This window comes from Lagopus muta, chromosome 22, assembly GCF_023343835.1.
Source record: "Lagopus muta isolate bLagMut1 chromosome 22, bLagMut1 primary, whole genome shotgun sequence".
Taxonomy (NCBI): Eukaryota; Metazoa; Chordata; class Aves; order Galliformes; family Phasianidae; genus Lagopus; species Lagopus muta.
This window is the reverse complement of record NC_064454.1, coordinates 5455509-5483382: the sequence shown is the minus strand read 5'-3', so window position 1 is coordinate 5483382 and position 27874 is coordinate 5455509. Positions and strand designations below refer to the sequence as shown.

The following is a 27874-nucleotide window of genomic DNA, read 5'->3' as shown; positions in this document are numbered from 1 at the left end:
TCGTTTATCCTTTCCTCATCAGGAACATCCCAGAGAGCTGCTGGCAGCACAGATCTGCTCTTGTTACCTATTTCTGTATTCCTGTGCTGAATTGTTATTAATTCAGTGGTGAAACTCTTACGCTGTGCTTCAAAATAATGATGCATGATGGTGCTCACGTATCTTCAAAGGAGCAGGGAATCAAAATAACCATGTGAGCCAGTGCATGACACTCATTTTGTAACCCAGGGTGAGAAGCGAGGTGAAGAAGCCAAGCATTTCTTTAAGTATGCCTTGTGCCACAGTTCAAAGGCAGTGACTGCAGCCTGGGGGAGCACGGGGAGCTGGCTGGGGATTCATTAGCTGGAGGACGCCTGCTGCATGCAGCCTTGCTCCCTGTGATGCTGCTGGGTGGCACAGCACGCTGCTGGGTCCCAGGCTGCTGCCCGCGGCTGTGGCTCATGGATGGGACCCAGGGCTGGGCAGTTGTGAGCCCAGCTGTAACGTCAGGGTGGCTGCCAGCATCCTGTAACCACTGCTAACTGAGCATGTTTGAACTGGGACCAATGAGACCTGTGGGCAGGCTTGTGTTGTGTTAATTCAGAGTGGTGTCCTTTCCTTTGAGACAGCCCTGAATCATAGAATCATAGAATCACCAAGCTTGGAAAAGACCTAAAAGATCATCCAGTCCAACCGTTCACCTATCACCAATAGCTCCCACCAAACCATGTCCCTCAACACAACATCCAGTATCACTAACACTTCCCACCCCAGTCATCCACTGCACACGCTGGGTGCAAAGCCTCAGCCCCAGAACTTCCATTTGATAATAATTATTTCTCCTCTTTCAGCCCAGCTCTGAGAGCAGCTGTCTGTTGTACCATTGCAGCTCAGCTGTGCTGGCAGTAGGGAAAACGCAGTGCTTGCAGAGCCTTTGGGTGCTGTCAGGTCTACTTTGCCCTTCTGCCCACCCTTACACACTCATCAGCTCCTTATTTCCTCCCAGTTTCTCCACCACTTCTGCCACAAGTGTGTTACAGCAAGAGCAGTTCATACAAACCAGAAAGCTTCATACAGCATGAAATCATGTATTTATTGAAGGAAGGGACAATGAAGCAACGTAAAGCACACCTACTAATGGTAATGCAATTAAGTTATAACTCATAGATATATTTCATAGGCTAGTTCAGTTTAGCATATGTTGAATAAACGATAGGTTAAGGCTCCTGTCCTCCTTGATTAAAGTTGAATTCTTATAGAGTAGATTTCTACACTTTTTAAAGATATCCCATAAAATGATCATTTTTTCACTTAAAATGCTTACTGATGCTCTTCTATGTTCACTGTATCACTTCATTCTTCATTTTGCTTGCGATGCAGCATCTCTTCGTTTTTACTTTACATAAAGGGTCTTCAGTTTCAATGAGTGTTGGATCTGATCCTTAAATCCACCAATGAAAGCCAAACCACTCAGATGATCCTCATTAATTCTCTTCACTTGAGGAAGGGCTGTGAGCTCAGATGTGAGTTAAAATGCCAACATGAAGGAGGAATGAGTGGTAATAGAGGGTAATAGAGGGGATCTTCACCTCAAAGCACAAGAGGAAAGTCTTTGTATTTCCATGTGAAACCCAAAAGGGGAAAGGATTAAAGCATGCAGAACACCTATGGCAGGAGGGGGATGTTCAGCTTTACAACCCATTATGTGAACAGCAACACAAAACTGTAAGGTACACATAAGAATCTTGATGTAGGTCTCATCCAGACCCAAGAATCTGAATATAGATGAATGCAACCCTGATCAGCAGTTCAGAACATGAGAAACATAAGATAGGACCAAAATCCCACTGGAGTTAACTTCAACACTGTCACTTTTCAGTAAAACTTGCTTCATGTTGTGCAACGTAGCTCTTGGAGCTTAACACTTAAGGATACCCAAGAAGAATAAAAGGAACCTTTTGACAAGAAAATCCAAAGAGATCATTAAAGATCAGTTCCCCAAGCGTGCTGAGTACTCAGAGCTGGATCCTGCAATGTTACACGTGAAAAATCTCCCATCTACTTTAATGGGAGGTACATCTGTGAGTTGATTGCTGGATCAATCATTTTGTAGCTAGGTAAATGTAGATTGCTCCATACGTAGCAAACAGGGAAGTTTCATAGAAACCAGCTAATTCACAATCAGAAGTTCAAATTAAATGACATTACATCTGGGAAGAGAATTTTCTTTCTATTAATTCCCTAATTTCTAGCAGTCCCATTGAATACTTCTGTATCTGGCAGTTGAAAATTTTTTAGGCAAAGCTGCTCGGTCTAACAGCGCATTGCTGTGAAGTATTCTTACAGACCTACGTTTTATAAAGCTGTATTCCTCTGTTAGAACATCACAGATAAACCATTCCAACTGTTTTACATCCCAGACTTCACCTGAAGTCCATTACTGGTGGCAAATTCTGATTGCATAGATAATCAGCTCGACTCTTGTTGAAAAAATCTGCTCAGTAGCAGCACAGCTGTGCGTTGTGCTTTGGGTTTTGGTCTGTCTTTTTTTTGGAGGGGGGGATTTTGTTGTTATCTTTTTCCAGTGCCTCGAATTCAGACTGCAGAGACTGACCTTACATTGGTACCATCAGGACTAGGTCCTGAAGGGCTAAAACAGAAGGTTTTCCACTTAACCAATGGTAGCTGCATTATAAAAATTCAGACATTGGGAAAGTAGAACATCTACAGTTGCAATGGCCCTCCAGAAAGCAGTGCTAATGCTCAGCTTCATGAGAAAGTTAAGACCAATTCACTGACTGGAGCATCTAACACTGTCTAAGGATCTGCCCTGCCAATCAAGTTTACTCTTGATTGCTGGGTACTGAGGAGATATCTTCAACAGGCAGTTCAAGCTATAATACTTTTGAAGACTTCTACTGTCTGTTTTTGGCCTATTCTTCAGCAACAGCTGCAGCACACGGACCACGAGATGCAGATAACGAGCCTTATCAGCATTTCCCTGGAAGGTAATAAATGAACACAAATTCGGTTCAGTTTACATGTGATGTCTTCTTTCTCATGCCAAACACACACTGCCCTATTTTCAAGCTAAAGAGGTTCTGTGCAGAACTCTGGACTTAATCCAAAGTCTGTTGTAAATCACTGGGCATCTTTTCCATCAGTTCCCGTGAAGCTCATGAATTATGGTTATATAGCAGTGCAGGGGATGAACCAGAGCTTGACACTACATTGCAGCTCTTATATTACTGAGATTCTGACTAGGAGAAAACATGCACAGAAAATACCTTTAAGAATAATGTCAACGAAGTCCAAAGGTGAAACGGGCAGAAGCTCAGAGAAGTGATCTGCTGGTGAGGGACACGGCGCTCCTGGAGCTTCCAGCAAACCATTACTCTGCATGGATGAGGAAAGCAGAACAGTAAATTTCCAGCAGAAGTCTCTGTGTTCAGACCATGCTCCGGTTTTGAGATTCCAAACCTAGATTCTGCTCCTTGCCATCAAAAAGGAAGGGGTGGCAGAGTTATCAGTTCAGTCAGAGATGAGCTGAGTTGAAATTATTTTCATGGCTTCTGTTGTGAATTATCTCTTACAGAGCATGGACTGGATGGTCTTAGAGGTCTTTTCCAACCTCGGTGATTCTGTGATTCCCTAGAGGACCCGAAATGTGGCTTTCAGCCTGTTTCTTAGTTCAAATCTTACATTACCAGTTTCTATACATATGCATAAGTGAGAGCTCATCTCTGATAGTCAAAAGACACTGAAAAAGGGCTGTTGTTACTTTCAAGCACCGAATACTTGTTTAATATTGGACAAGAATACTGAAGTCTGTGCTGCATATTGCATTATTTCAGCTGAACAGGATTTTGAAATGGAGCCCACAAGCTTTCACTTCTCAGTGCTGGTGCCTTGTGTCCTGTACCAAACACAGCAAGAGCCACGGATACCCACGGGACCATCTGGATATTTTGGGACCTGCCATGTGCTTTTGGTGCAGAATGGATGTGCTTAGGGTTGGAGGAAAGGATACAATTCAGCTCTTCGTCTTTTAAGGAATTGCTGAAAGTAAGGAGACATTGGCAATGTCTGGGGCAACATTTGCAGTCAGAGATCCTTTGGAGCCTTTCCCCTAAAGAGGGGATTCTCTGCCCTGTTCCAACCTGGGCAGGGCTGGGAGCATCTCCTGTGCTCACCGAGAGCTTGTGTTAATCTGGGTTCTCGGGTACGAGGTCAGAGCCTGTGTAACAGGTGCTGTATGGTTACCTCTTGAAGAATGTCCAGTTCCTTGGGTTTATGAGTCTGGAGCAAACACATCAGCTCGGTGTTCTCCTCAATTTTTAAACAGGGAGCAGTAGTTTGACACGAACGTAGAACCTGCAAATGCAGTGAGACTGTGACTGCAATCAAACAGGAAAACGTAAGGTCGCAGTCAACAGCCTGCTGCTGATTCTCACCTGCAGCTCCGCTTTTCCTCCCATGTGCAACAAGCAGTTAATTCCCTCGAGAATTTGGTCCTTGCGTAGTTTGAGGAACCTCCCCATGTCACTGTCACCATCGGTTTTTTGAGATTCCGTGGCTAAGATGGTGTGAGCAAGAGCAGCACAGTGCAGTGGTGTCAAACCTGAACAGAAACCACGGAGCAGTCAGACACGTCCATCTGCAGGAACCACCCCACCCCCCGACAGCCCCCACGAGGGCAGACTGCTCCAATGCCAAATCGATCATCCTTAGGCCCAGGTAGAATCTGTTGTTTGAGGCTTCTGACACAAAGCATCCAAACGGCAAAGCGCTTCCTCTTACCGCAGTGGTCCGCCACGTTCACTGCTACGCACACACCGCCGTCTTTGCAGTTTTTCAAAACCTGAAATCAAGAAGGTTTTGAGACGATAAATCCTGATTTGGGCCCAGCTGCCCTTATTCTATCTCACCTTAACCCCATCAGACCGAAGGTAACTTCCAGGTTTCATAAACCCCTTGTCTGTTTTAAACTAAAGAGCACGCATCTGATTTCTGCTCTATCGCTGCACATCCCACTGCACAGCAGCAATGATAGCGCACCTCTAAGACCCGCAGGTACCCATTCTCTGCACACAGGTGGAGGGGGGTTTTCCCCCGCCCATCCTGCTCGTTGACGTTTGCCCCCAGGGATATAAGGTCACCGACCATCAGGTGCTGGTTCTTTTCTGCAGCAAGATGTAGAGCTGTCTGGGGAGAGAAGAACAAGAGAAACTCATTGTTGCTTTAAAGCTGGTCTTACATTTCACAGTGCTTGTTAGAGAATGAGGTGGGGAGCGGGATGTTGGGATCCCTGCCCAACTATGCTACGACTTGCTCTGCTCGGAGCACTGCCTCCCTCCTTCTGTTTTCCTCTTTACTTGAGGATAGCAGCCACTCCTTCCCAAAGTGATGCTTAGCGTTTGTCAGGGTTTGAAAGGCATCTGCGTGCCATAGGAAACGACTCTTGGCAAGTCAGCATCCTACCCGTTTCTCTGCATCCTTCTCGTCAATTTTATTCAGGGACGCAAATCTCCGTGCTAGCGCATAAGTCAGAGCTCTTCTTCCCTGAGCAACAGCCTTGTGCAGCAGCCTGGAACAGAAGATGTTTTAAACAGGTAAAATAATGGTTAAATTACTCAAAAGGAACAGAGATTTCAAAGCATGAAATGTTACAGGGTCACAAACACCAAAAGCTTGAGATATTTAAGCATTTAATTTATTTAGTCTGCATTAATAAAGGAGTTGCTGATTTTCCAGCTTTGTTTGAATTTATTGTCTGCCAGGATTTCTTGGTCCTCCCTTCTCACTATTACCCCATTCCTCTCCTATCCAGGAGCTGCTGCTCCTTCCTTCCAGCCACCAACCAAACCTGATTTCCTCCTTTTTTTTTTTCTCCTTTAGTATACAGAAAAAGCAGAGGAAAACCCAAAGAAGGGAAACCTCTTTCCTGCACCTAACAAAGTATTTCCAAACCGTAATTCAGTCCTATGTAGGACCGAGTACCAGAGTACTAACTCCAGTCTCAGGGAGCTGCTCAAAATAGTGCGTTTCTCCTGAATCTCATACTGGAATTCTTGTTAATTTGGGTGAGCCTTTCTTTCTGCCTGGAGAAAATACTGACACAGGCATTGGTGGTATTTTTCCCTTTGTTTTTTCCTTCTCTTATCCCAGAGCATGATAACTGTGCCTCAGGGTTGGTGTACTGGGTGTGTGGTCTTGCCTTTGTATATTCTTCTGACCTTGTCACCCAGTGCTTACGTACTTTGTAAATGTGTGCTGCAATTGTTAGCTCGTGACATTTACTTACATACAGTCAAATTGTCTCAATTTCTTAATTGTAATTAGTTGTATTCACATGTGAGAATTTGATCCCAATGTTTTCAACCTAGCTGAACTGCACAGAACCCAAAAGTAATTTTCCTTTGAGTGCAGCGTGGAAAAGATCTCTTTTGCAAATCTTTTTCTGTAGCAATGACTCGCTTTGCTTGAGTTCATTTTCTTGTGAGCTTACATTTACAATTCAGCCTTGAATGTTGTTCCCACTGAATTTGTCCTATGGCAATTGTAGTCTAGCAATACCACAGACATGAAGTATTTCTAATTTTACTAATGGAATATTGATTCAGTCTAAAACTGAGGTTCTGGAGCACATCTGAACACGCCATGGAGCTGGAAGACCTTTGCCACAGGCATGCCCTGAAGTAGCACTTGAAGTTACAGCCCCAGGAAATAGAAATCAATGTATTTCTATAGGAAAAAAAGCTGGAGACCTGTTGCCATTTTCATCAGGTGCAAGCAGTTTGTCTGCCGGAATATTCCTCAGCAAGCTTTCCTCCCTGTGTAGCTGGAACTGGAAGAAAGAGATGGCGGAGAGATCCTGCTGTGTGAAAGCAATCGAGGTCTGCCTCGAGCATCCCCTGGAACCCAAAGAGTCGCTGTCAGCCTCCACAAATGGCTCTGGATGGGCTCCTGGTGGATCGAAGCAGGGAGATGTGCTCTGTGCAGGCTGTGCCCAGCAGTGCTTCTGGGTGCTGCTACCCACGCCCTGCATCCACCAGCTGCTTTCTTTTTCCCTTGTCCTTGAGAACGTTCCTGGTGAATCAGGCTCATGCATGTCTTTCTGACCATCACAAAAGGAGCTCTCTACCTCTTCCTGCAATGCCGAGCTGCAGTCTGTAAAGCAGCAATGAGAACGCAGCTTGGTGAAGCTTTGACACCTTTCCTGCACGCTGCCAGCTGCCTGCTTGCTTCCTCCAGCTCCCCACCAAGGGGCCTGCAGCTCTGCAGGGAAGCCCTGCCAAAAGCCATCGGGTGCAGCACGCAGAGATTCCTTCTTCAGCTGGCTTTTGTTCAGGTCTTCCTGCAGCACCTCCACCAGGATATCCAGGTCCTCTAAGCCTTTTAGCGTTTGCCCGATGCTCTGCTTGCTCTGAAACAGCAACAAAAGTGGGGAGGGTGGAAGATGGGGGAGGGAAATCAGACATGAAGTGTCCTGTTCTGGCTGGGTGATATATGTGAAATGCGCCTGGGGAGGCTGGCAGCGCGGCGCTGAAGGTGTTATGCATACCTGTCTAAGCTGCTTCTCTGTATAAGGGTGAACTCTTCTCTTTTCTGTTGAAAAGAAAGGAAGAAAAAAGCCATCTTGAGTTTGGGGCAGGGGAGGCCAACGCAGAACTATTCTGTCCCACATAACACATCCACGGTGAAGGTGCATGGCTGCCCTGCTCCTGCCATTGGAGGGGCCCTAGGGATGGCATGGGGCTCTTTGGTACTCAACACTGATGTCCCTGTGTGTAAAGGAGGTGGTGTCACTGAGAGGAGCTTCCCGACCTGTTTTTTCTGAGGATCCTTTGCTTGCCGTCCTCACTGATGAGGCTTCCTGAGGAGACAAAAATAATAATAAAAACAAAACTACATTTAAAATGCTCGCATGTTAGAAAGTGAAACAATGGCAAACTGTGTGACCTAAGCTAAGAGCGTTGTATTTTGCACTGTGTACTTTGCACAGCAGAGACTGCACATGAATGAATTTCCACGAGCAGGCAATCTGCAGCAGCCACACAAGGACAGGAGCACAGCCTTTTTGGAAGCCTGAGTTGTTAGAGCCAAAGGGCAAAGTTGTTTCTTTGGGCCACCTCTGGATGGATTGCAGGGCAGTATTCAGATCACGGATGGCTGCTTGCAGCCCCAGCTCTGAGGGCTGCCCTCCCACAGCCCTTACCTGGCTGGCAGCTGCCTGCAGCCCCCTGGAAAGCCGGACCTTCCTCAGCAGCTCCCGCACCGGCATCTTCACCCTCACACCCATGTAACGCCTCCGAGGAGGGGGATCCGAGCCCAGCGCCGAGTCTGGAAAAGTCACAATGCTTAAAGGAACAGAATTCTCTGAGCTGTTAGAGGGCAGTGGGAGGATGAGGTCACCCTGCGAGCTGTGATTCTGGTGTTCATCATCACTTGTGGGAAATTTCCACACCACCCCACGTCTTCCTTAGCTCTGGCCTTTTATTAAGACGCTTCCTGCTCACAATTACTGCAACGCATCGCTTCTCGGGCTGCTCCAGTGTGCTGCAGTAAATATTTTGGTGCAGTTTCCTCTCCCACAGTTTATTTTATTGACGTTGGTTAAAAAAAAATAAGGAATAGAATTGTTTTAGAATTGAGATAGTGATGCCATGTCCAAAGTCTTTCTGCAGTGGCTCTTGGTGTATAGAGAGACATGGTTTAGTGGAGGGTTGTTAGAGTTAGGGTAGTATGGTTAGGTCGTGGTTGGACTCGATGATCTTTAAGGTCTTTTCCAACCTGAGTGATTCTGTGAGACGTCAGTGCAGTGTGATGCAAAGGGAAGCAAGGGTTTTCTGTACTGAAATGAAATAGTTATTTGAGAACATATATAATTGTCCAAACAAGTTTGCCATCATCAAAACAAGCTGCTCTGTAATTGTTTGCTAGTTCTTCTTGCATCTTAGACTTGAATCCCCAAACTTGAAAGACTTGCCCAGATTAGGAGCTTAAATGCATTGCTTTTGAAACACCTTTTATATAACACCACGTCCCTGACCCCTCTCCCCTTGAAGATGATCAACCTTCCCATAACACACAGTCAGTAACAGCTATCATCATTATGAAATGACAGTTTGGTTGCATTGGCTCCCACTAGTTAACATATGACACGAGCAGACTGAAGGACACATGCTGGGGTCAGCATGAGGCTGCAGCCCAGCCCAGCAGGCATGCATGGTGCAGCTGCCCAAAGCAGCAGTGCTGACTGGAGTGCAGCTGAACGAGAGGTGGTTTCAGCTGTGTGATGCTGTTTCTGTGCCCTGTTCCAGGCAGTGAAAGCTGACACCCCTTTGTCCTCCGTGCACTGAGGATGTACTGAATGCTTGGTGCTGAGGGCTGTGCTGTTTGTGCCTGCCCAGCCTGTCACTGAGTGCTGGGACTTCTAAAGTGTAGGTTATTGCTCAGACTGCTCTAGAAATGGGACTGATTCCTATGGCTGATGTTTTGAAGAAGAATGATTTAGTCTTTGTAGGGTGTTTCCTTCCTGCACTTGAAGGGAGCTTCCAAGGAGGAAAAGGACCAACTTTTTACAGTCTGATAGTGACTGCAGGACAAGGAGGAATGGCTTTAAAGTGAAGGAGCGGAGATGTGGGTGAGCTGTGAGGAAGCAATCCTTTGGTCAGGGCGGTGAGGCACTGGCACTGCTGCCCAGAGAGCTGTGGGTGCCCCATCCCTGCAGGCACTCAGGGCCAGGTGGGATGGGGCCCTGGGCAGCCTGAGCTGGTGGGGGGCAGCCCTGCCCACGGCCGGGGGTGGCACTGGGTGGGCTTTGAGCTCCCCTCCAACCTCAGCCATGCTGTGGTTCTATGATTCTGTTTCAAAGGGCTCTGTGAAAAGCGATATGAAAAAACACAATTGCCTCAGTAAAAATGCTAGATAGTGGGTTACATTACATGCATGGTTGTATTCTTGAAAGCTCAGCTACAATTGACCAAGCACACTTTCACATGATTTTGTAAGATTAACAACTCAAAGGTCATATCTATATTACATTGCCATTAAATTCAGAACCAAACTTGCAATTCAGATTGTGAATGAGCAGCAGAACGTTGGAGATAGGCAGAAATAATGGAGTACTGAGCTGCCCTTCAGCAAGGGGAACAATTTCTGACTTCAGCATGGCAGAGCACAGCCAAATAACAACAAGGTGTGAGCAGCAGCACGCCATGAGCCTTTGTTTGACGCTGCTGCCACAGAAGCTGAACGCTGCTGGCACAAACGGAGTCACAGGTCAGTGAATGAACCTCTTCACTTTGCGAAAGCAGCATAAAACAGAAAATGTCAATAAAGGTTTGATCTTACCAGTGGGAGCAGACATCGCTGGAGGTTTATGTGGAGGAGCTGGGTGGATCTCAGGGCTTGCAACATTAAGTTCAGTTAATCCAGAGTCTGGCAGCGATGGGCTTTGTTGAAAATGCCTTTTGGGACTGGCAGTTTCCCCAGGCTGTGGAGATCCCTGGCCTGGACTGTAGCCACAGCTTTCATTTTCAGTGATGTTTTGCTTGACCAGTAGCTCAGGGCTCGTGCAGACTGTTTGCAGCATTACCTCTGCGTGCGTAGAAGAGAGCTGAGAAAGGAAGGGTGGGAATAAAACCCTGCTGAGCTGCAAAAGAAAGAAGTATCCAGTTTCACATCAAGAACATGACAGCTGTATTTAACTCTCCATCGTGGTTAGGCCCAAATCCCTCTTCTTTTCCTCAAAGCGAACTGTAGTGGCTGCAGAATAAAGGCAGTCCCTGCAAACTGCCTGGGAGAGTTTCTTGGCTGCAGCACTGCCTCGCTCTTTATAGTCAGGCACGGCCCAAAGCACGTCAGCATGAAGGTCCCACCCTCTTTCCCAACGATCTGCAGCAGCAGCTGATGAAGAAATGGCTTTTCCCAAGAAGAGTCTGAGCACAAGTAGATAAGAGCTTTTCCTTAGATAGAAACCATGAAAATCTATTTGATTTAATGCAAATAGCATGGGGAGAAAAAGAGACCTCTGAATGGACTGATGGATTGGACAGTGCAAATGAGCTCTGGATCCAGTGCTTTGTCAATTCCTTTGTTGGAAACAAAAAACAAAGCAGTTTTCCAAATCTGCAAAAGAGGAACTTACAGAAGCCAAAATAATCTTCCCCTAAGCACAAAAATCCAGCTAAGGAAACACCCCCCCACCCTCTGCTAGCTTTGAGTCTATGAAGGGAGTGAAGTGCTGCATCACAGAACCACAGAATATGCCCCATTCAGGATTTTGGTGTTTCTGCCTGTGAGGATTTGCCTGTTTCATTTTTGGCAAGGAGGGATGTTAAGTGTGTGATGGGCACAGCTACTGGAACTCACATGAATCTATCCTGACAAATCCTCTTCTTGCGGGCAGTCCATTTCCTGAGGCCACCAGGAGACCTCAGTGCAAGGTTTAAACTCTGTTCTCGTGTCCCTGGGAAATCCCTTGCAGTTCACACACCTACTTGAGGGCAGTGACGCTTCAGCTGAAACAGGTACTTCCCTCAGGTAGTTTGTTTGGAAGGCTGCAGACTTCATCCGAGGCAGCAGCTCCCTTAGCTGTGTCCTGCACAGCACTCCTCTCCTAAGCAGAATCACCCTGTGTGTGCCTGATCAGGAAGCAGACTTTCTGCACCAAGTTATGAGAACTGCGTTACAAACAGCTTTCGTTTAAATTGGGTGCTGGCTGCTCTCTACAGACTTGCACAACACTCGTGTCCCATTTCCTCTGTGCTGCTGCAACTCCAGACTTAGGAATATTGGCAGAATTATTCAGGCAGTGCTCACAACTAGATCTGGTGTTTGTAAAGTGAGCATGGAGTCAGGTACCAAGATGGTGGCATTACTGCATCATAAAACACGACTGCACGGGGGGGGGGAGGCATGGCTGACAGACCCATTTCTTTGCATGGCTGCCCATGGTCTCAGCTAACAGAGCAAAGCAGATCTCTTGATGTGAAATCCTTGGGGCTCTGTAGGTGTTGTCTGGAGCTTAAGGACATATAATGGGCCATTGCTCCAGTCCCTTAGTGGACTGTAACCAGTTTGCCCCAGGGAAGCGATCTGTAAAAGGATATTTCAGGGGTTGGAGGATTATTTACCTCTCTAACAATGACCCAGCCACAAAAAAGTAACGATTATTCTTAACTAAAGACATATTCTGCTCTGCCTCAATACGTATTTCCCTTCTGTCTCACCCAGTTTGCCTTGTAGGTTGTGTGAGCCTAGGACGAGCTGGAGCTAGGACCTGCTCCTGCCTTCCTTCCTGACAAGAAGCAGTTTGTTCTTCTATGAACATCAGTGTTCTCATCTGAGGGATGAAGCATCACTGGAGAACTGATCAACGCTTGTATAGGTGGGAAAGTTTGGCTGACTGCAAACAGGAAATTGCTGCAATGAATCACTGCATTTATTGGGTTGTAAATCAGACTGGAGATTTCTCATCTTCCTATTCTCTTCCATACTCCGATCCATATATTGAACAGTTTTCATGCTTATTTATAACATGCTACTGCATCCACAGTGAAGACAGGAATTAGCCTGGCTTTATGACACAGAGAGGACCAAAACATATTCCTGTAGCCAGGAGAAGAGAAGCAGTTTTGCATAACCAGCAACAGAAACCTTGGAATGTGGCCCCTGCAAGAAACTGTCTCCAAGGCTTTGAATTTAACTGGGAATCTTGTGGTTCTTTTGCTTCCAAATTCAACAGGTACCTGATATTTTATGCAAACACTTCAGCATTGCAAATTCATGTACCTCTTATGAGTCTTATTCTACAAACATTACTAAAATCAGCCCAAATTGGAGACCAGCTGTCCACTCACAGCTGCACTGCTGTCTTGCTGTGCTTGGACTGACTAGGAATGCCACTGGTCATGTTCTCCTGCAAACACCATGGCAAGGCAAGTTTCAGCATGCACAGCAAGCAGAGAAATTGTAAATAAGGCTTTCTAGGATCTGTAAGTACTTCTTCAGATGGTGCCTCTTGAGTCTCACAGCTGCGGGCAGAACTGTTCAGCTTACAGCTCAGTAAAACCTGGGTTGGAAAAAATAGTTTCTAGCTGGGGCATATTTGGTTTTCATCATCTTCCATAGTTGGAGTGATGTAACCCATTCTGTACCATTTAGTTAAGAAAGGGGGAAATGTCTAGCAGTGAGGAAGTATGGAATGAGGAGGGGGACGTAAGTGTAAGCATTTGGGAAAGTCTTCAGTGGCCACGTGGGGAAGGAGATGAGGTCAAAACACAGCTTTGGTCGGCCATACTTAGAGCAGCCTTGCTCTTTAGGAAGGACTGGTTTGCACTTCTTGTCTTGCTTCCCCTCCTCATTAAGAAAAATAGCATGCTGGATCTTTGCCATGGGGATTTTTTTCCTTTCTAAGTGTACATATGTCATGTTCTTAGATAAATGGCCTTCACCATTGGGAAGTTCCAAGTGAATAACTGTACTTAGAGCAGTTCCTTTCTGATTGATTTACGATGGGCAGCTCTGCCAGCCGCTCTCCATGTAAACTTTCAGGTTATGCTGCCAGTGGGTGCAGCTCCTTTTATACTTTTGGATGCAGGATGAATGCTCTGTAGCTTCCTTCATCCCTTGTTGCTACATGTCTCCTTAGTGCACACACCCACTTTAACAGCATTTGCTGGGTTAGGTTTTTGTCTGTCTTTCCCTTTCGATGTTGCTGTTTTGCCAACTGTTAGCTTGCCTGAGAAATCCTTTGTTGCAAAGATTTCCTCTATTAATACTATTTTGAATATGTAGGAATCAGGAGATGGTGGGATAAATCTGCACTGCTGTAGACAGCGAGCATGGCTCTTTTCCCTGCTTTCACGTGCTTGATCAGAATGTAAATAAAACACAGCCTTTGTATGTGACTCTCTTTAAAAGCGACCAGTTTATTTTGTAGGTAGGCCTTGAGCTCAACGAATGCCCAGTGATTTAAAAAGTACTCATATTCACAACTAGTGTGTGCAGGATTTCTTCTGTTTATCTCATGGCAACTGGTGCTCTGGGGCAGAGGCGCTTAGTGAAAAATTGAAGTCATGCTGCACTTTAGATGTGCATTCTTGTCAAAGCTTGCATCCACGCAGGCGCGTGGCTTTATGATGCCTTTATGATGCTGCTGTCCAGTCCGTCTCACATTTTCTGAGTAAACAGGAATAGCTAATTTGCTATGCTGAGACAAGCCACTGGGTAATTGCATCTCGGGTCTCTGCTGACGACGGCTGGCATACGATGCTTCAGAAGGAAACACACTTATAATGAAAGAGGTCGGTGCCGTGCAGGTGAACCCCAACAGCAATTAGTCACAGGGATGACGACGAAGCATGAACTCACCTCACCTCTTGCTGCAGGACAGAGCTGTGTTGCAAACAGAATGAATTTGTCTTTGCAATAGCAGAGTCATTCGGATCGCCCTGAAATCCTTGCTCTAGTAACTGATGTCCTGCTCTTGTGAGGCTCTGAAATCCTTAGATGAAAGATGGGTGTGTTTTCACTTAGCAGTGACTATTTTTTTGGTAACCATTCATGCTCTTTTCTGCCTTTAGGTGGCAGAAATGGAACATAAGAAATAGGCAATTTCATTTTCATATATATTGTGAATTCTGAATGCTTTCCATCTTTCCTTTAGAGATGCTGTTTATTGTGGTCTCCTCTATGTTTTCCCTAAGCACAGATGAGCACTCTAACCGGCTTTCACCAACTCTTTCTGTACAAAGGATGGAAAGCAATGATGCTGTTTGCAGCAGCAAAGGGTGTAAAGAATAGAAAAAGGGGCTGTATAACAAAGGGCAGAGGAGACCTAAAACCCCCAGAGGATATCAGACCTTGCAACACGCTGGGCAGATGAGAATTTCGTGTCAGAGCATGGAATTTATTCCTACATCTGCAGCATACACTCTGTGAGCTTCTGCTCTGCAGCATCAGTGCCACATGGAGTCTGTCATTTGGAAAAGGGAGTTTAATGCTTTATTCCCAGGGGATGAGTCAAAACGGAGCTATTAGGCAGCGTCTGCTATAAATGTGAAGAGTACAACTCTGCTTACAAATGGAGAATAACTCATCAGTATCTATCCAAGGGAGGCCTTTGAAATGCTGTGTGTTGCTTCACAGGTTGCTTTGGTCAAATATCTACGTCCAGCAGCAGGCACTGATCTGAGAGATGAGGTTTTAAAGTGAAGCTTCAAGTAAAGCTTAATACTTCTGCTTCTGCTGAATGTGGAAGTGTGTTGGATGCAGGGCTCCTGGCCTTCTTCCCTTCATCCAGAGGCTTGAAATGCTGCAGGAGAAGAATGCATTAGTGCAAAGATCAGATTAGAGTACATGTGTAGCTGTAAATCCGAGCCACTTCAGCACCATATGAGCTGTGTGCTTAGCAGCAAACCTCCCTTTCTCCATGTTCTGTCTGTGCTCAGCACAGTCACCATGACTTTAGTGGGAAAAAGCATCTGGACTCACGCTGGTTTGCTAAACAATGCCAGGCTTGCAGTAAGTCAGGGGCTCCTTGTGTAATATTGCAACATCAATCCTGGGCTTTCAAGATACTAGGGAAATTAGAACCTTAGAAAATGTTCCATGGACACTTTTTATGATACTTTACTGTTTATTAGCTCTTCACAAACACAGAGAATGCAGCAAGGCCAAATTTAAGGACTGGATGTCCTTTGCTTCCAGCTGAGTGACCTGTGCCTGTCTGGGATTGCTTACCTGGGAGTTCTTGAATTCTGAGTACAGTGAGAAAAGGACGTGCAGAGGCTGGATCCAACTCTTGTACACAGGGATGTCCACAATGGCTACAAAAAAAAAGCAGAAGTGTACAGGACTACTCTGCTCTGCATGGAGTGTTGTAGGTCAGCCCTGAACTTCTCACTGCCTCCAATTACTTGGCCTTTGCTCACCTATGACTGCATGCATCTCTGCCACAAGAGTCCACTTCCTACTGAAGACAACAGAAAATGGTCTTGACTACTTAGGCCTGAATCTGCATCTGAAAGTCTCCTTTTCAATAACAGTGACAGGCCAGCAGTACACTTGTGTCTTCAGCAGTGAATGGTATGCAGGACTAGAGCTGAACTGTCCTGAATATCCAAAAGGGCCAAGTGTACCTACCAAGACTGAGTTGTTCTGTTTTTTTCCTACCTAAGCTCTTAAAAGTGTTGACTGCTCACTATCATCAGCCTGCTGAGCAGAGCAGACAGAACCCAAGCCCATGAAGATGAATAGCAACAAGCTACAGTTTGTCAAAACACCCTCTTTGGACCAGCCTGAGAAACCTCGGTGTCTCTCCCAGCTGAGCATTTCCTTTCAGTGTCGGTTTCTGTGCTAGGGACAATCAGATAATCTTTAACTGAGGGTAAGAGAGGGAACTTCCCTGCTTACCACATATCATGTCAACGTATTCAGCCAGGTCACAATTCATTACTGCAGTTGGGAGGCCCACCTGGAAAAGGAGGAGTTGTCAGTTTTGCTCTTGTACAGCAAAAGGCCTGAGAGCACGCACTGATCTTGAGCTGAGAACAGGGGCTACCTGGGCAGCAGCCAGGCATTCAGACTTTAGGCTGGTCAGAAGGAAATGATAAGTGAAGAACAAATCTGAACTGAGCGGGGTGCAAACTGGTCAAAGAGGAAGAGAAATCCAGATTTCAAGTGGGATCATTGTTAATGCTGTGCCCTGAACTAACTGCCTGACACTTGGATGCCATACCTTTCCCAAGAGCTCCTCAAATTCCGGTAACCACTCCTGCATGAGGGTTTCTATGTCAGGCATGGGCCTGCAAAAGAAGAAGGAAAAAGAGAAACCTTAGGATTGCAGGCCAAGAAGATGAAATGGCTTCCTACTGCAACTGCTGTGAATGAAACAGACCACTGAGAGAGATCTGTATGTCTGCAGAGCATCGTTTTATTCATTAAAATAGGACTAAGTTTTTAATTTGTGCTTAGAAACGTGCTAGAACCATCACTTCCTTTGGAGTGAGGCTGAGCTGCTGTGAATTGGAAGTCTGGGCAGAAGGGTGTGCTGCAACTGCTGAGACTCAATCCAGGATGTGGTAAAGAATAAGTCTTGACTCCTTGGACTTGTCCAGATCTTCTTTTTACAGAGCATTGATTGCAAGAAGTTGGATGTTGCATATGGGAGCTGTTAGAATTGTTTTGAGGCACGAAGGGAAAGAGAAGTGCAAAGAGGGAAACAGCATCCTGCGCACGTTCACAACTACCCTGAAACTCAGCACTTCTCCCTCTCAGAGACATTTTGATCATTCTGCTCAGTGCTCCTGGTCTCTGCCACCCCCTGACCTGATGTTCTGCTGACACAGTGGCTCACCGGCTGTAGTGGACAGTGGCAGGAGGTTTGCAGCGGTGTAGTTCACTGATACTTTCAATCCAGTTGTCAATGGCTTTGGGGTTCTTCTCTGCATTCTCCACACTTTTCACTTTTATCTGCTGCTAGAAACAAAAATATAAACCTGGAAGCACTTTGTGGTGTTTTGTTTTGTTTTTAATACCCTGCGTTCACTCCTGATGAACCACGTGGTTTCACTTTTGTAGTTGTATTTATTTCAGGAGATTTCTTCAGACAGAACAGCAAGTGGGAAACAAAACCAGGTAGGGAGAATAAAAACAAAAAAAAAGAAAGAAAAAAGAAAAAAGAAAAAAAAAGCTTAACCTAAAGGAAATCAAAAGATCCTAAGTCTGTTCTGAAACTCGCCTGAGGCAGGGCTTAATTACATTTCAGTTTAAAGCTATAGGTCAAAAAGGGTTACTTTCTTTTAAAGCCGAGTTATCAGTTGTGTTGTGTTGCTATAGTCCCACAAAGAGTAAAGTGCAATGTCTTCATTCTAGCCAGAGTGCAGTAAATGCCTTCTCTCCCTCCATGACTCACTGTAACGTTGTGCTGTTTGGAATTCTCCGTTAGCCAGAGAGAGAGCACTGTGGGATCTGACTGCTTCGTTGATGGCTCATCTAAGACCAGCAGACCGAGGTTATCAGGCTTGCCATCTGGGCGTGGGACCTGCAGGTAAAACACAGAAGGAATCCTCTGTGGGAGTAGCAGGGGATGCTGGAACTATTCTGTGCCCTGCCTCCCAGTTAGAAATTCAGACTCAGTTCAGGAGGAATTTGTAAGCATGCTGCTTTGAAAGAGCAGAAAATAGGAGTTGTTAGCACAGCGGAACCCGAAATGCATAAGGTGTTGGACAAAGAAACAGGGAACCCTTGCACCAAATTATGTATGTGCTATGTGGGATGTCACCAAAGTGACCAGCCAAGCCACAGCGCTGCTACGTGTGATCTCCTAGGTGTCTACAACAGGATCTTCTACAGCACAGGGCACCTCACTGCCACCAGGACACTGTGGCTGAAGTCTTGGCTATACAGCCTGCCTGCCAGGCTCATACCAAAGCCACCCGCTGCTTCAGCCTGTGTGGCAGTAGGTATGGGGATATCTGAAAATACTGTACCTTTAGGAAGGCATCAATGTCTCCAACAGCAGGAATGAAGTCTGGAATAAAAGGCTGCAGTTTGTGCTCAATCTCTATTGTTTTTGGAGTGTACCTGGAGAGAGAAAAACAACGTTATTACACAGTGGGTGACTGACATTTCCTGCCAGACTTACCCTTGAGACACAGGAGAACCTAAGGCAGGCAAAAACACCTTCAACTCACCTCCTTATGTATTCAAAGAGTTCTTTAATTTCAGCAGATACTGGCAGGTAGTCATAATCTGCTAGGTTGTAGTCACTGAAGAGAGAAAGAGAAATTTATGCAGACATTATACGGCTTCAAGCTGTGCCAGGGGAGATATAGGCTGGTCATTAGGAAATACTACTTCTCTAAAAGAGTGGTCAGGCACTGGAATGGGCTGCCCAGAGTCACCGACCCTGGAGGCGTTCAAGGAACATTTGGATTTTGTGTTGAGGGACATGGTTTAGTGAGAGCTATTGGTGATGGTTGGGCTGGATGATCTTTTCCAACCTTGGTGATTCTGTGATTACTTCATGTTAGTTTTTGCGCAATAACAAAGGCACGAACACGGATCCAGCTGTGCCCCAAAGCCGTGAGGGAAGCAGAAGCAGGACGGCTCTCACTGAGAGGCTTCCCTGAGTGCACAATGACGCTGAGCCCTTTTTAGCCACGGGCTCCCGGCTCCCCCCGCTGCTCACCCCTCCAGCGGAGCCCCGCGATCCTCCGAATCGTCCTCTGAGTCGCTCTCGGAGGAATCGTCATCATCATCATCATCGTCATCGTCATCGTCGTCCTCGCTGGCGGCGGAGGGTCCCGGCCGGGCCGCCGTTTCCTTCATGGCCGGAGGGACGCGGTCTCACCGTGCCGCCCAGCTCCGCTCCTCCCCGCCCGCCCCTCGCGGCCCGGTTCCCCCCTCACCCCGTTACCGCCGCCCTCCACGCCGTCGCTCCGCTCTCCCGCGCCGCCGGGCCGCGCTCCCAGGCCGCCGCCTCCCGACCAGGGCGGCTCCGGCCGGCGGGAGCCTCGCGGGCGGTTCGCGCTCCCCACCGCCTCCTCGGTCTCCGGCAGCTCCAGGCTCTCGTCGTATGGCTGGTTCTCCACCGGGCGAGGCCGGGCGGAGGGACGCGGGGAGGCGACGGCGCGGCCCGGCCCGGCCCCGCTCCCCTCGGATGGCCGCCGCTCCGCCATGACGCCGCCCTCCGTCGCCGTGGCGACCCTGTCTCGCTCGCCCATGCCCGGCTAGAGCGGCACCCGCGGCCCGGCCTGGCGGACGCGGGGCGGTATCTCCCCCTGCCGGTCTGAGCGGGTACTGCCGGCGCCCGCCCTCGGGGCCGCGCTCCGGGTCCTCCCGCCCCGCCTCTCCCCGCGCGCCGTGCGCGGCGCCGCTTCCGGCTGGGGACGTGGCTCGGCGCCGCCATCTTGTGGGGCTGCCCGAGGGGACGCGGAGCGCCGAGGGAGCGAGCGCCGAGCCGAGCGCCGCCGCCATGGTAAGGGCGGGCCCACCGCCGACCGTTCGCTCACGAGGCCGCTGCCCGTGGTGCTCGGGGGCCGCTGCCGGCCGGCCCGGGACCCTGGAAGCGCGCGGGGCCCGGCAGGGCCTCGCATCGCTCGGCGGCTCCGCTGCGGTTCTTCGGCCGCGACCCGGCGGCCGCCCGCCCCGCAGAGCCGCATCTCTGGGCCGCGGTGCACGGCGGAGCCGCGGGGCTTTCGGACCTCGCTGCAGCTCTGCGAAGGGCCCAACCGCCCCCCGAGCCATGCAGCCTGGGCAGGGCTGTGCTCCGGCCTCACACGGCGGGCAGGGCCGCTTACGGCGACGGGGGGTTGGTGGGCACGGCCTGCGGTGCGCTGTGTGATGGTGATGTGAACGCTGTCATCTTCAGCCGGGCCTCTTCCCTTGCCGCCTGAGGCGGCAGCTCGGGTGGAGGTCATTTGCGTCCCGTTGTCTCTGGGTGACGTGGAGCTGCGAGCTTTCCCTCCCGGAACGGGACCCGCTGCTGCTTGGTGAGATAGCAGAGGCAGAGGTGCTGCTGGAACCAGCGGTGCCATTCTGGACTGAGCAGTTTGGGGATGGAGATTCGTGCCTCATCAGCTCTCTTCAGGATGTCCTCGACTGCGGAGTCCCTGTGGCCACTCACTGTACAGTAGTTGTGCCAGGTGCTGGCTGCTCAGCTGGCCGTGCTGTTGGCTGGGTTTCATGCTTGAAATCTGCATGCACTGAAGAGCTTCTGGTGCTTTTCTTGTTGTTAAAATGCTGTGAATAAAATTGGCTGGGAAGTTAAAGGATCTTAGCTTTAGAAACTGCTTTATCTTGACTATGTTAATGAAGAAACTCATCTGTGAGTGAAGTATTTCAGGAAGAAGTCGAGGTGGAGAGAATGAGAAAGTGTAAATGGGCAGTTGCCTTACTGCCTTTGTATTGTTGGTGTGATAACATCGGTGAAATGTCCTGGAGAGTCAACCATGTACTGTAATTAATATAATGCTCAATATTTTATTAACCTGGCTTAGGGGACATGTGGCACTGGGGAAAAATGTTCCATTTCAAAAAGTGTTTATTGTGACTTTTCTTTTGGGGCTGAACTAACAGACAGTTCAGACTTTTGCCTAAAGCATTGTTGGGGTTTTGTCAAACCCCTGCGTATGGAGGAAGAGGTGAATTTGCTGCATGGCCTGAATGTAGGACTGAGAGCTTTAAATGCTGTTAGCACAGAAGGTGGGCTGGAGAGTGTCTGCAGGGAGTAACAAAGGTGGATCTGCTTGTGGAATGGTTAAATTCTTGGTGCTGGTTGCAGAAAGATGCTTGAAGTCGCGTGTTAGGGAAACGAGCTCACTGGGATGGTAAAGGGTAGTTGGCAGTGATCCTTGCTTTGCACACAACGCTGCGTCAGCTTTGTGGGGTGTCCGCGATGGGCAGAGCTGAGCTGTGTGTGTCCCATAGGTGCTGTTGGCGGCAGCTGTCTGCACAAAGGCAGGGAAGGCCATCGTCTCCCGGCAGTTCGTGGAGATGACCCGAACCCGCATCGAGGGGCTGCTGGCAGCTTTCCCCAAGCTCATGAACACTGGGAAGCAGCACACTTTTGTGGAAACGGAGAGTGTGCGCTATGTCTATCAGCCGATGGAGAAGCTCTACATGGTGCTGATCACCACAAAAAACAGCAACATCCTGGAAGACCTGGAAACACTCCGACTCTTCTCTAGAGTGGTAAGGATCTGCACGTCGGGGCGCTTACTGCAAAGTTCACACATGTACCCTGAAACAGGGCTGTGACAAGGGAAGCTGGTGGTGAGCTGTTGCTGAAGCGCCCTGCCTCCACCTAACAACTTGATTTTATGCAGCCTGTTCCCGACCTGGAAGCAACTTTAATGTTTTTGTGGTAATTTAGAACTATATCTGAGCAGTCCGTGGTTGCCATTTAACTGGGGAGGCCAAAGGGGTGATGCTGTAAATGTAGTGTCAAACATTCTCTATTTTCTTTAGGTAGCAGCTGCTGCCTTCTACAAAGAACGTGGCTTCACCATACGCAGTTGAGAGGCGTAGCTGTACTCTAAATGGATTTCTAAGTAATGAGTTGTTGCAGTTGCTTTTTCATTAACTTCATAATCTATTTCTGTGCAGCTGAAGGATCTTCAGGAAACTAACTAGCATCACGGGGTGTGTTTGTTTTGGTTCCCGTGAATTACAAAGTTAAAACTGTGCTAAAAGACTCCGTAAGTTTTAGCTGAGGAAAATCAAATAGTCACAAAACTCCATTTCGTTTGTCAACAGTGTAAAGGAATGAAAAGGAGCTTCACAGGTGCTGGTTGTCACACCTGCGTCTGTTCTGAATGTTTTTCCCTACCTAGATCCCTGAATACTGTCGAGCTCTAGAGGAGAATGAGATCTCTGAGCACTGCTTTGACCTGATTTTTGCCTTTGATGAAATTGTTGCCCTGGGCTACCGTGAGAATGTGAACTTGGCGCAAATTCGGACCTTCACAGAGATGGACTCGCATGAGGAAAAGGTGTTCCGAGCTGTCCGAGAGGTGAGAGCAGGAACTGCAGTGCGAGGTGCTCTGGGTGCTGCTGCTTTATGCAGAGGTGCTGCTCTGCTGTGATAAGGGTTGTAAGATCCAGCTTTTCTGTGCACTAAATGCCCGCTCTTGGTTCTGTCCAGAAGTGTTTGTAAGGTGATGCTGTACAGATCAGCTGCAGTGCAGGCTGAGGTTGCAAAGCTTTAGCAAGTTTCATCTTTTACTTCAGACTCAGGAACGTGAAGCAAAAGCGGAGATGCGTCGTAAGGCGAAGGAGCTGCAGCAGGCCAGGAGGGACGCGGAGAGGCTGGGCAAGAAGGCGCCCGGCTTCGGTGGCTTCGGCAGCTCGGCTGTGTCTGGGGGCACAACAGCAGCAATGATCACAGAGACCATCATTGAAACAGAGAAGCCCAAAGTGGCACCAGCGCCGTCCAGGTAGGCGTGCAGCTGGCAGCAGGCAGTGCTGTCTGAAGGGCTTCACGTGGCTTCTTCCTGAGTCTTCGTGGATAAACAGGTGCTGGAGTAACTGCTGTGTTTGTGGGTACAGAAGGGAGCGGTCACATATGGCTGGCGCTGCTGTGCTGTTAGTGCTTGTCAGGTGCTGCTGCGCTGTGGGAATCAAGAGCTTTCTCTGCTGGTCATGCAAGGAGTGTTTTGTACAGTAATTACGGGTTATCTGTATGCCTCCATCTCTGGAGGAAGATAAGGAAGGTCAGGCGTCTCCTGCGTGTCCTCACCAAAGTGAGCTTAATATTGCTGGGACAGTCAAGTTACAGCTCTCGAAGGATCAGACTGAGGAAGGATGAAAGTGCTGTGCTGAGCTGACTTGGAGATGTTTGTGCTTTTTGTTTAGGCCGTCAGGTCCCAGTAAAGCTCTGAAACTTGGCGCCAAAGGGAAGGAGGTGGACAACTTTGTGGACAAGCTGAAATCAGAGGGAGAAAACATCATGACTTCTGTAGGCAAACGCTCTACAGAAGCAGCCAAAGTTCTTGCACCACCCATTAATATGGAGAGGTAGGTGTTACGCTTGTTCTGAAAGCAGTCTTCTCACTGCTTTGTGGTCTGTGTGCTGCTTTGTTTTAAAAGATGATGGCTAAAATCTGGGAAAGCACAGCCACAACAGAAAGAGATCTTATTTGATTTGAAAGTGCCCTAGTTAGAATGAGATGCACATCCTCTGTTTTGCTCAGATGGGGAATTTTCCTATGCCTTCTGGAATGTGTCTCATTGGTTTTTTTCCCCCCAGCAGATGAGTTAAAGTAGGTGTCATTTTTTTTGGCTACCCAGATACAAATAGCTCCTGTCCTGCTGCATCTTAGAATACAAGTATTCCGAGTTTCTTTGACGTGCGGCAAATCAGAAGCTCTTCTGCTGTGAGCCATTCTGCTGTGTGGTAGAAGGATTCTGACAGGACAGCACATGGAGATGCTGTGTTGCTGACGTGGTTTCCATTCATTCCAGGCTTGTGCTCATAGATCCACGTTCCCCTCAGTTGATGATGCATCTGTTGAGCTGTCAGCGTCGTTCCGTTAGGGACCATCGTGCTCTTTGGAGCATGTGCTCACTGCATGTGGGCTGTCCTTGCTGAACGTTGATTTCTTGTCTTGCTTATCCAGTGTGCATATGAAAATAGAGGAGAAGATTTCCTTGACTTGTGGCCGTGATGGGGGCTTACAGAACATGGAGCTGCATGGCATGATCATGCTGCATATTTCTGATGAAAAGTTTGCACGAATTCGCCTGCATGTAGAAAATGAAGACAAGAGGGGAGTGCAATTACAGGTAAAGTGATTGGTGTGCCATCCTTGTGCTGCCCTCTGGGGCAAAACATCGGAAATACTTGAGTGTGTTGGTGTGCTGTGATCTTAGCCCGGCCTGTTCAGCTAATAAATTGAAAGGGGGAGTGGTCAGCACAGACCGCAGTGTAAATGCTGGGCTAAATCCTGCTGAGAAGGTTCAAGGTCACTTGAGAAATCTGGGCAGAATTTCAGGCTGATAAGAACGTGTGCTATAATAGGGCTTCTGAGCCAGATAGAGAACAAAGGTGTATTTCTCAGAGGAAGGCACTGGGGGATGTGGAGGGCTGTCTTACTGGGACGTGGGTTGTCTGCAATACTGGTCAGCCTGAGGCTTGAAGTCACCGCGTGGCTGACGCAGCCTCGGCTTTTGTCCCCGTTTCAGACTCATCCGAACGTGGACAAGAAGCTGTTCACTGCAGAGTCACAGATTGGCTTGAAGAACCCGGAGAAATCGTTCCCTATTAACAGTGACGTGGGTGTGCTGAAGTGGAGGTTGCAGACGACGGAGGAGTCCTTCATTCCACTGACCAGTGAGTGCGGGGCGGGCGGGAGCTCAGCTGGAAGAGCTGGGTGTCCATCTGTGAGCTGCCTGCTTGCACCTGGCCTTGCAGCAGCTGGGGTGGCTCCGCAGTGAGGTGCGTTGTGAGGTTGAAGGGGTGAAGACTTCTCTGTGCCTTCCTCTGGATAAAAGCTGTTGCTATTACCAATGTCTGTTTTCCATTCTCAAAGAGAGCAAAGATTTTATTTGGCAGAATTTCTTGGTTAGAGTTTTACTTTGCTTTTCAAAGTAGGTAACCTTTTGCAAGCCCGTTCTTACAAAGGTTGTATATTTTCTCCTGCTCTCAGTTAACTGCTGGCCATCGGAAAGTGGGAACAGCTGCGATGTTAACATTGAATACGAGTTGCAGGAGGAGAGCCTAGAGCTGAACGACGTGGTCATCATGATCCCTCTACCGTAAGTGACGCCCCGTGCCTGGCCCTTCGTGTGTCCTGTCAGCTCCTGGGCCTCTTGGGTTTGTAGGTCAGGCCAAGCTCTGTGCTTGACAGCTGTTTCCTCGGCTCAGTGCAGATGTGGGATTGCGACTCCTCTTTCCCTGCTCCAGGTCTGGTGTTGGTGCCCCGGTGATTGGGGAGATCGATGGCGAATATCGCCACGACAGCCGGAGGAATCTCCTGGAGTGGTGCCTGCCAGTGATAGATGCCAAAAACAAGAGTGGCAGCCTGGAGTTCAGCATAGCAGGGCAGCCAAATGACTTCTTTCCAGTACAGGTCTCCTTCATCTCCAAAAAGAACTATTGCAACATACAGGTATGGTCACCTGGGAGCCGCGCTCACCAGGGAATGCTTGCAGACTGTGCTGTAGCTGCAATTAGACTGTCTGTCTGTGCTTGTGCCACGTGTTTGCCTCTGTCCTTGATGTTCTTTAGCTGTGCTGTTGTCTTCAGAAGAGCACGTCCCCCGTGGACAGTTTTTTCTTTACAGTGCTGTGATCTCTTGCTGTGCTTACGCTCAGTGTGTTTGAGACTGCCCCTTCCTCTGCCTGTCAGAGTGAGAGCAGACAGCACCAGTATCTGGCTCCTGCAGGGGCTTAGTGCCTCACAGAGTGAATTTTACTTCTGTCAGGCTACCTCAGCATCCTCTGGCCAGAGACTTTCGCAAACACTGACTTGTGATTCACAAGTTCTGGGTTGGTTCTGTCCTTCTTGACCGTGTCAGAGTTGGAAAGTTGTGCTTCTTGTGTTGGGAAGTGATGTTAAATGCTGACCTTGCTGTATGTGTTATCTCCACAGGTTACCAAAGTGACCCAGGTGGATGGGAACAGCCCTGTAAGGTTTTCTACTGAAACCACCTTCCTGGTGGACAAGTACGAAATCCTGTAATGCCAGCTGTGGGGAATTGCAAAGGAAATTTTTAAATTAAAAAAAAAAAAAAGAGGCCGAAGTTTATTCTGAATGTTTGGAACGCCACAGCCCTCTGCTGAGACACAAGGCTCTGTGTGCCATCTGCAGTGTCCTGGGTCACAGACATTTTTGGCAGAGAATTGACGTGTTCATGGGGGGGAAAGGCTACGAATTTCTTTGGCAGATTTTTACTGGCTAGCAGGAGAACGAGATCTCTGCACAGAACCTGGCTTTGACGCTTCCCCATCTCCCATGAAGATGACTGGAGCTCAGTCCCAGAGCCTACTTAGACATCACACCCGCCCGTTTTTAATTATCAAACACTGTTCCGTTGTTGGTGCTGCCATTTTAATTTCTCCTCAGTCTTCAACTCTTGCTTCTGGTGATGAAAACAGGCATAAAGGTAATGCACTCAGTGATGCAGTGCTTCTCTGGACCCTTCCATCTGGAAAGAAGTGGACTCGCTGCTCAGACCCGATTGCAGTGTTCCCTGCTGTACGGCAGTGAGTTTCAGCCCCAGATCTGCAGGAGTCCTTTGGGCCTCTCCTGGTGTTGGTTTAGGTGGCACAGGCTGCGGCTCTGAGCGCTCCGATCTGCCCTGCGGGGAGAACAGCACCCAGGGTGGCTGTCCCAAGGTTTGCTGTGTTGCAGAAACTCCCTGGCCAAGGCTCACATCCTGGCTCAGGCTGTGGCAGCGCCTTGGTAGGCTGAGCTGCTCTACCTGGCAGGGTGCGGGTGTGCACAGAGCCTGCTTTGCTTCACCTGCGTGCAGTAGGAGCGGGGTTAGGACCTGGCACAAACTGTGCTTTCTTGGTGCTTAGGAGCAGAGGAGAGGGAAGTGGTTTCCTGAAAGCCTGCTGGGTTGGTCTGAGCACGAGCAGCACCCAGAGCTGTTCCTCCTCTGCCTGCGTGGCAGCACTTTGTCCCCCAGAGCTGTGCTCCCCACATCCATCCCAGCCGCCCGCTCTGGGGCAGTCACCAACTGCGCTCTGCAGGGCAGCTCCCCAGCTGCTGTGTGAGATGGGCTGCTGGGCTGAGCGTGGAGGTGAAATCCGAGGGGTGTCCTGTCCTCAGAACTCCTGAACCCACGCGCTGTGCCCCAGAGATGCAGTGAGATGAGTTGGTTCCCATCGGGTCCTCTGCCAAAGAAGTTAGCGGTCTCTCCTCTGTTAACAGCGCCAGTGAGGAAATAAATGATTCTTTCCCTGGGGGGTGATGTGTTCTGGGGGAGGGAAAGCAAACCCTGTTCTGTAGTGAAGTAGACGATGAATCTTATTAATTCAGTTGTGTTCAGGAGTTGCTCGTCTGTACGATTTTAAGATGGAGTCGAGTTTAGTTCAAACATCAAAGGAGCATTTTTATTAAATTTGTCAGAGGGTAATATTTAAAAACCAGGACCCCAGTTTTTGTAACCCTGTACAATAATGGCCTAGGGAATAGAGCACATTCCAGTGTATACAAAGAATACAAATTCTTTAATCAAATAAAAAGAGTATTATAAAAGGAATCTGCCTGGCTTGAGTGGAGTTGTGCGGGGTGGCCTGCAGAAGGACGTGGGGGCAACAAACACTGCAGCACTGGCACTGCGTCCCTGCAGAGGAAAGCTCCAGGCAGAGCCAGCTGCAGCATCCAGGCCCCAGGCTGGGATTTATGGCCGGGTGTTTGGGAATAACCAAGGAG

The 27874-nt window shown here is 48.4% G+C and overlaps 3 protein-coding genes across 3 annotated transcripts; 1 reads left to right on the top strand and 2 right to left on the bottom strand.

Annotated features, from left to right (window-relative positions):
- Nucleotides 1–1070: 1070 nt before the first annotated feature.
- On the bottom strand, nt 1071–10788 carry LOC125703635 (NF-kappa-B inhibitor zeta-like). Its single transcript, XM_048968389.1, has 12 exons — nt 10336–10788; nt 8198–8322; nt 7807–7855; nt 7544–7587; nt 6747–7405; nt 5461–5566; nt 5038–5184; nt 4780–4840; nt 4434–4600; nt 4243–4353; nt 3267–3375; nt 1071–2980 (listed from the first exon to the last, which is right to left on the bottom strand). The coding sequence occupies exons 1-12, from the start codon at nt 10574–10576 to the stop codon at nt 2970–2972; spliced, it is 1830 nt and encodes a 609-aa protein (XP_048824346.1). The 5' UTR covers nt 10577–10788; the 3' UTR covers nt 1071–2969.
- Nucleotides 10789–12274: 1486 nt separating this feature from the next.
- Nucleotides 12275–19715, bottom strand: IFT46 (intraflagellar transport 46). Its single transcript, XM_048968131.1, has 10 exons — nt 19401–19715; nt 19181–19314; nt 18684–18758; nt 18480–18573; nt 17903–18031; nt 17345–17463; nt 16727–16793; nt 16402–16462; nt 15730–15815; nt 12275–15301 (listed from the first exon to the last, which is right to left on the bottom strand). The coding sequence occupies exons 1-10, from the start codon at nt 19713–19715 to the stop codon at nt 15206–15208; spliced, it is 1176 nt and encodes a 391-aa protein (XP_048824088.1). The 3' UTR covers nt 12275–15205.
- Nucleotides 19716–19862: 147 nt separating this feature from the next.
- On the top strand, nt 19863–27701 carry ARCN1 (archain 1). The gene is made up of 10 exons (XM_048968487.1): nt 19863–19969; nt 21421–21684; nt 22326–22505; nt 22723–22928; nt 23347–23508; nt 24111–24276; nt 24676–24823; nt 25140–25248; nt 25397–25601; nt 26084–27701. The coding sequence occupies exons 1-10, from the start codon at nt 19967–19969 to the stop codon at nt 26171–26173; spliced, it is 1533 nt and encodes a 510-aa protein (XP_048824444.1). The 5' UTR covers nt 19863–19966; the 3' UTR covers nt 26174–27701.
- The last annotated feature ends 173 nt before the right edge of the window (nt 27702–27874 follow it).

Coding starts and splice junctions, on each gene's coding strand:
- ARCN1 (XM_048968487.1), top strand. Junction 21,685..22,325: donor TCCGACTCTTCTCTAGAGTG/GTAAGGATCTGC, acceptor TTCCCTACCTAG/ATCCCTGAATACTGTCGAGC. Junction 23,509..24,110: donor CCACCCATTAATATGGAGAG/GTAGGTGTTACG, acceptor TTGCTTATCCAG/TGTGCATATGAAAATAGAGG.
- LOC125703635 (XM_048968389.1), bottom strand. CDS start 10,576: ATGCTGCAAACAGTCTGCACGAGCCCTGAGCTACTGGTCAAGCAAAAC. Junction 5,185..5,460: donor AGAAGGATGCAGAGAAACGG/GTAGGATGCTGA, acceptor TTCTCTCCCCAG/ACAGCTCTACATCTTGCTGC. Junction 4,354..4,433: donor GAGGAAAAGCGGAGCTGCAG/GTGAGAATCAGC, acceptor CTGCATTTGCAG/GTTCTACGTTCGTGTCAAAC.
- IFT46 (XM_048968131.1), bottom strand. CDS start 19,715: ATGGGCGAGCGAGACAGGGTCGCCACGGCGACGGAGGGCGGCGTCATG. Junction 18,032..18,479: donor ACATTGATGCCTTCCTAAAG/GTACAGTATTTT, acceptor TTTTACCTGCAG/GTCCCACGCCCAGATGGCAA. Junction 15,816..16,401: donor ATACGTTGACATGATATGTG/GTAAGCAGGGAA, acceptor TTTTTTTTGTAG/CCATTGTGGACATCCCTGTG.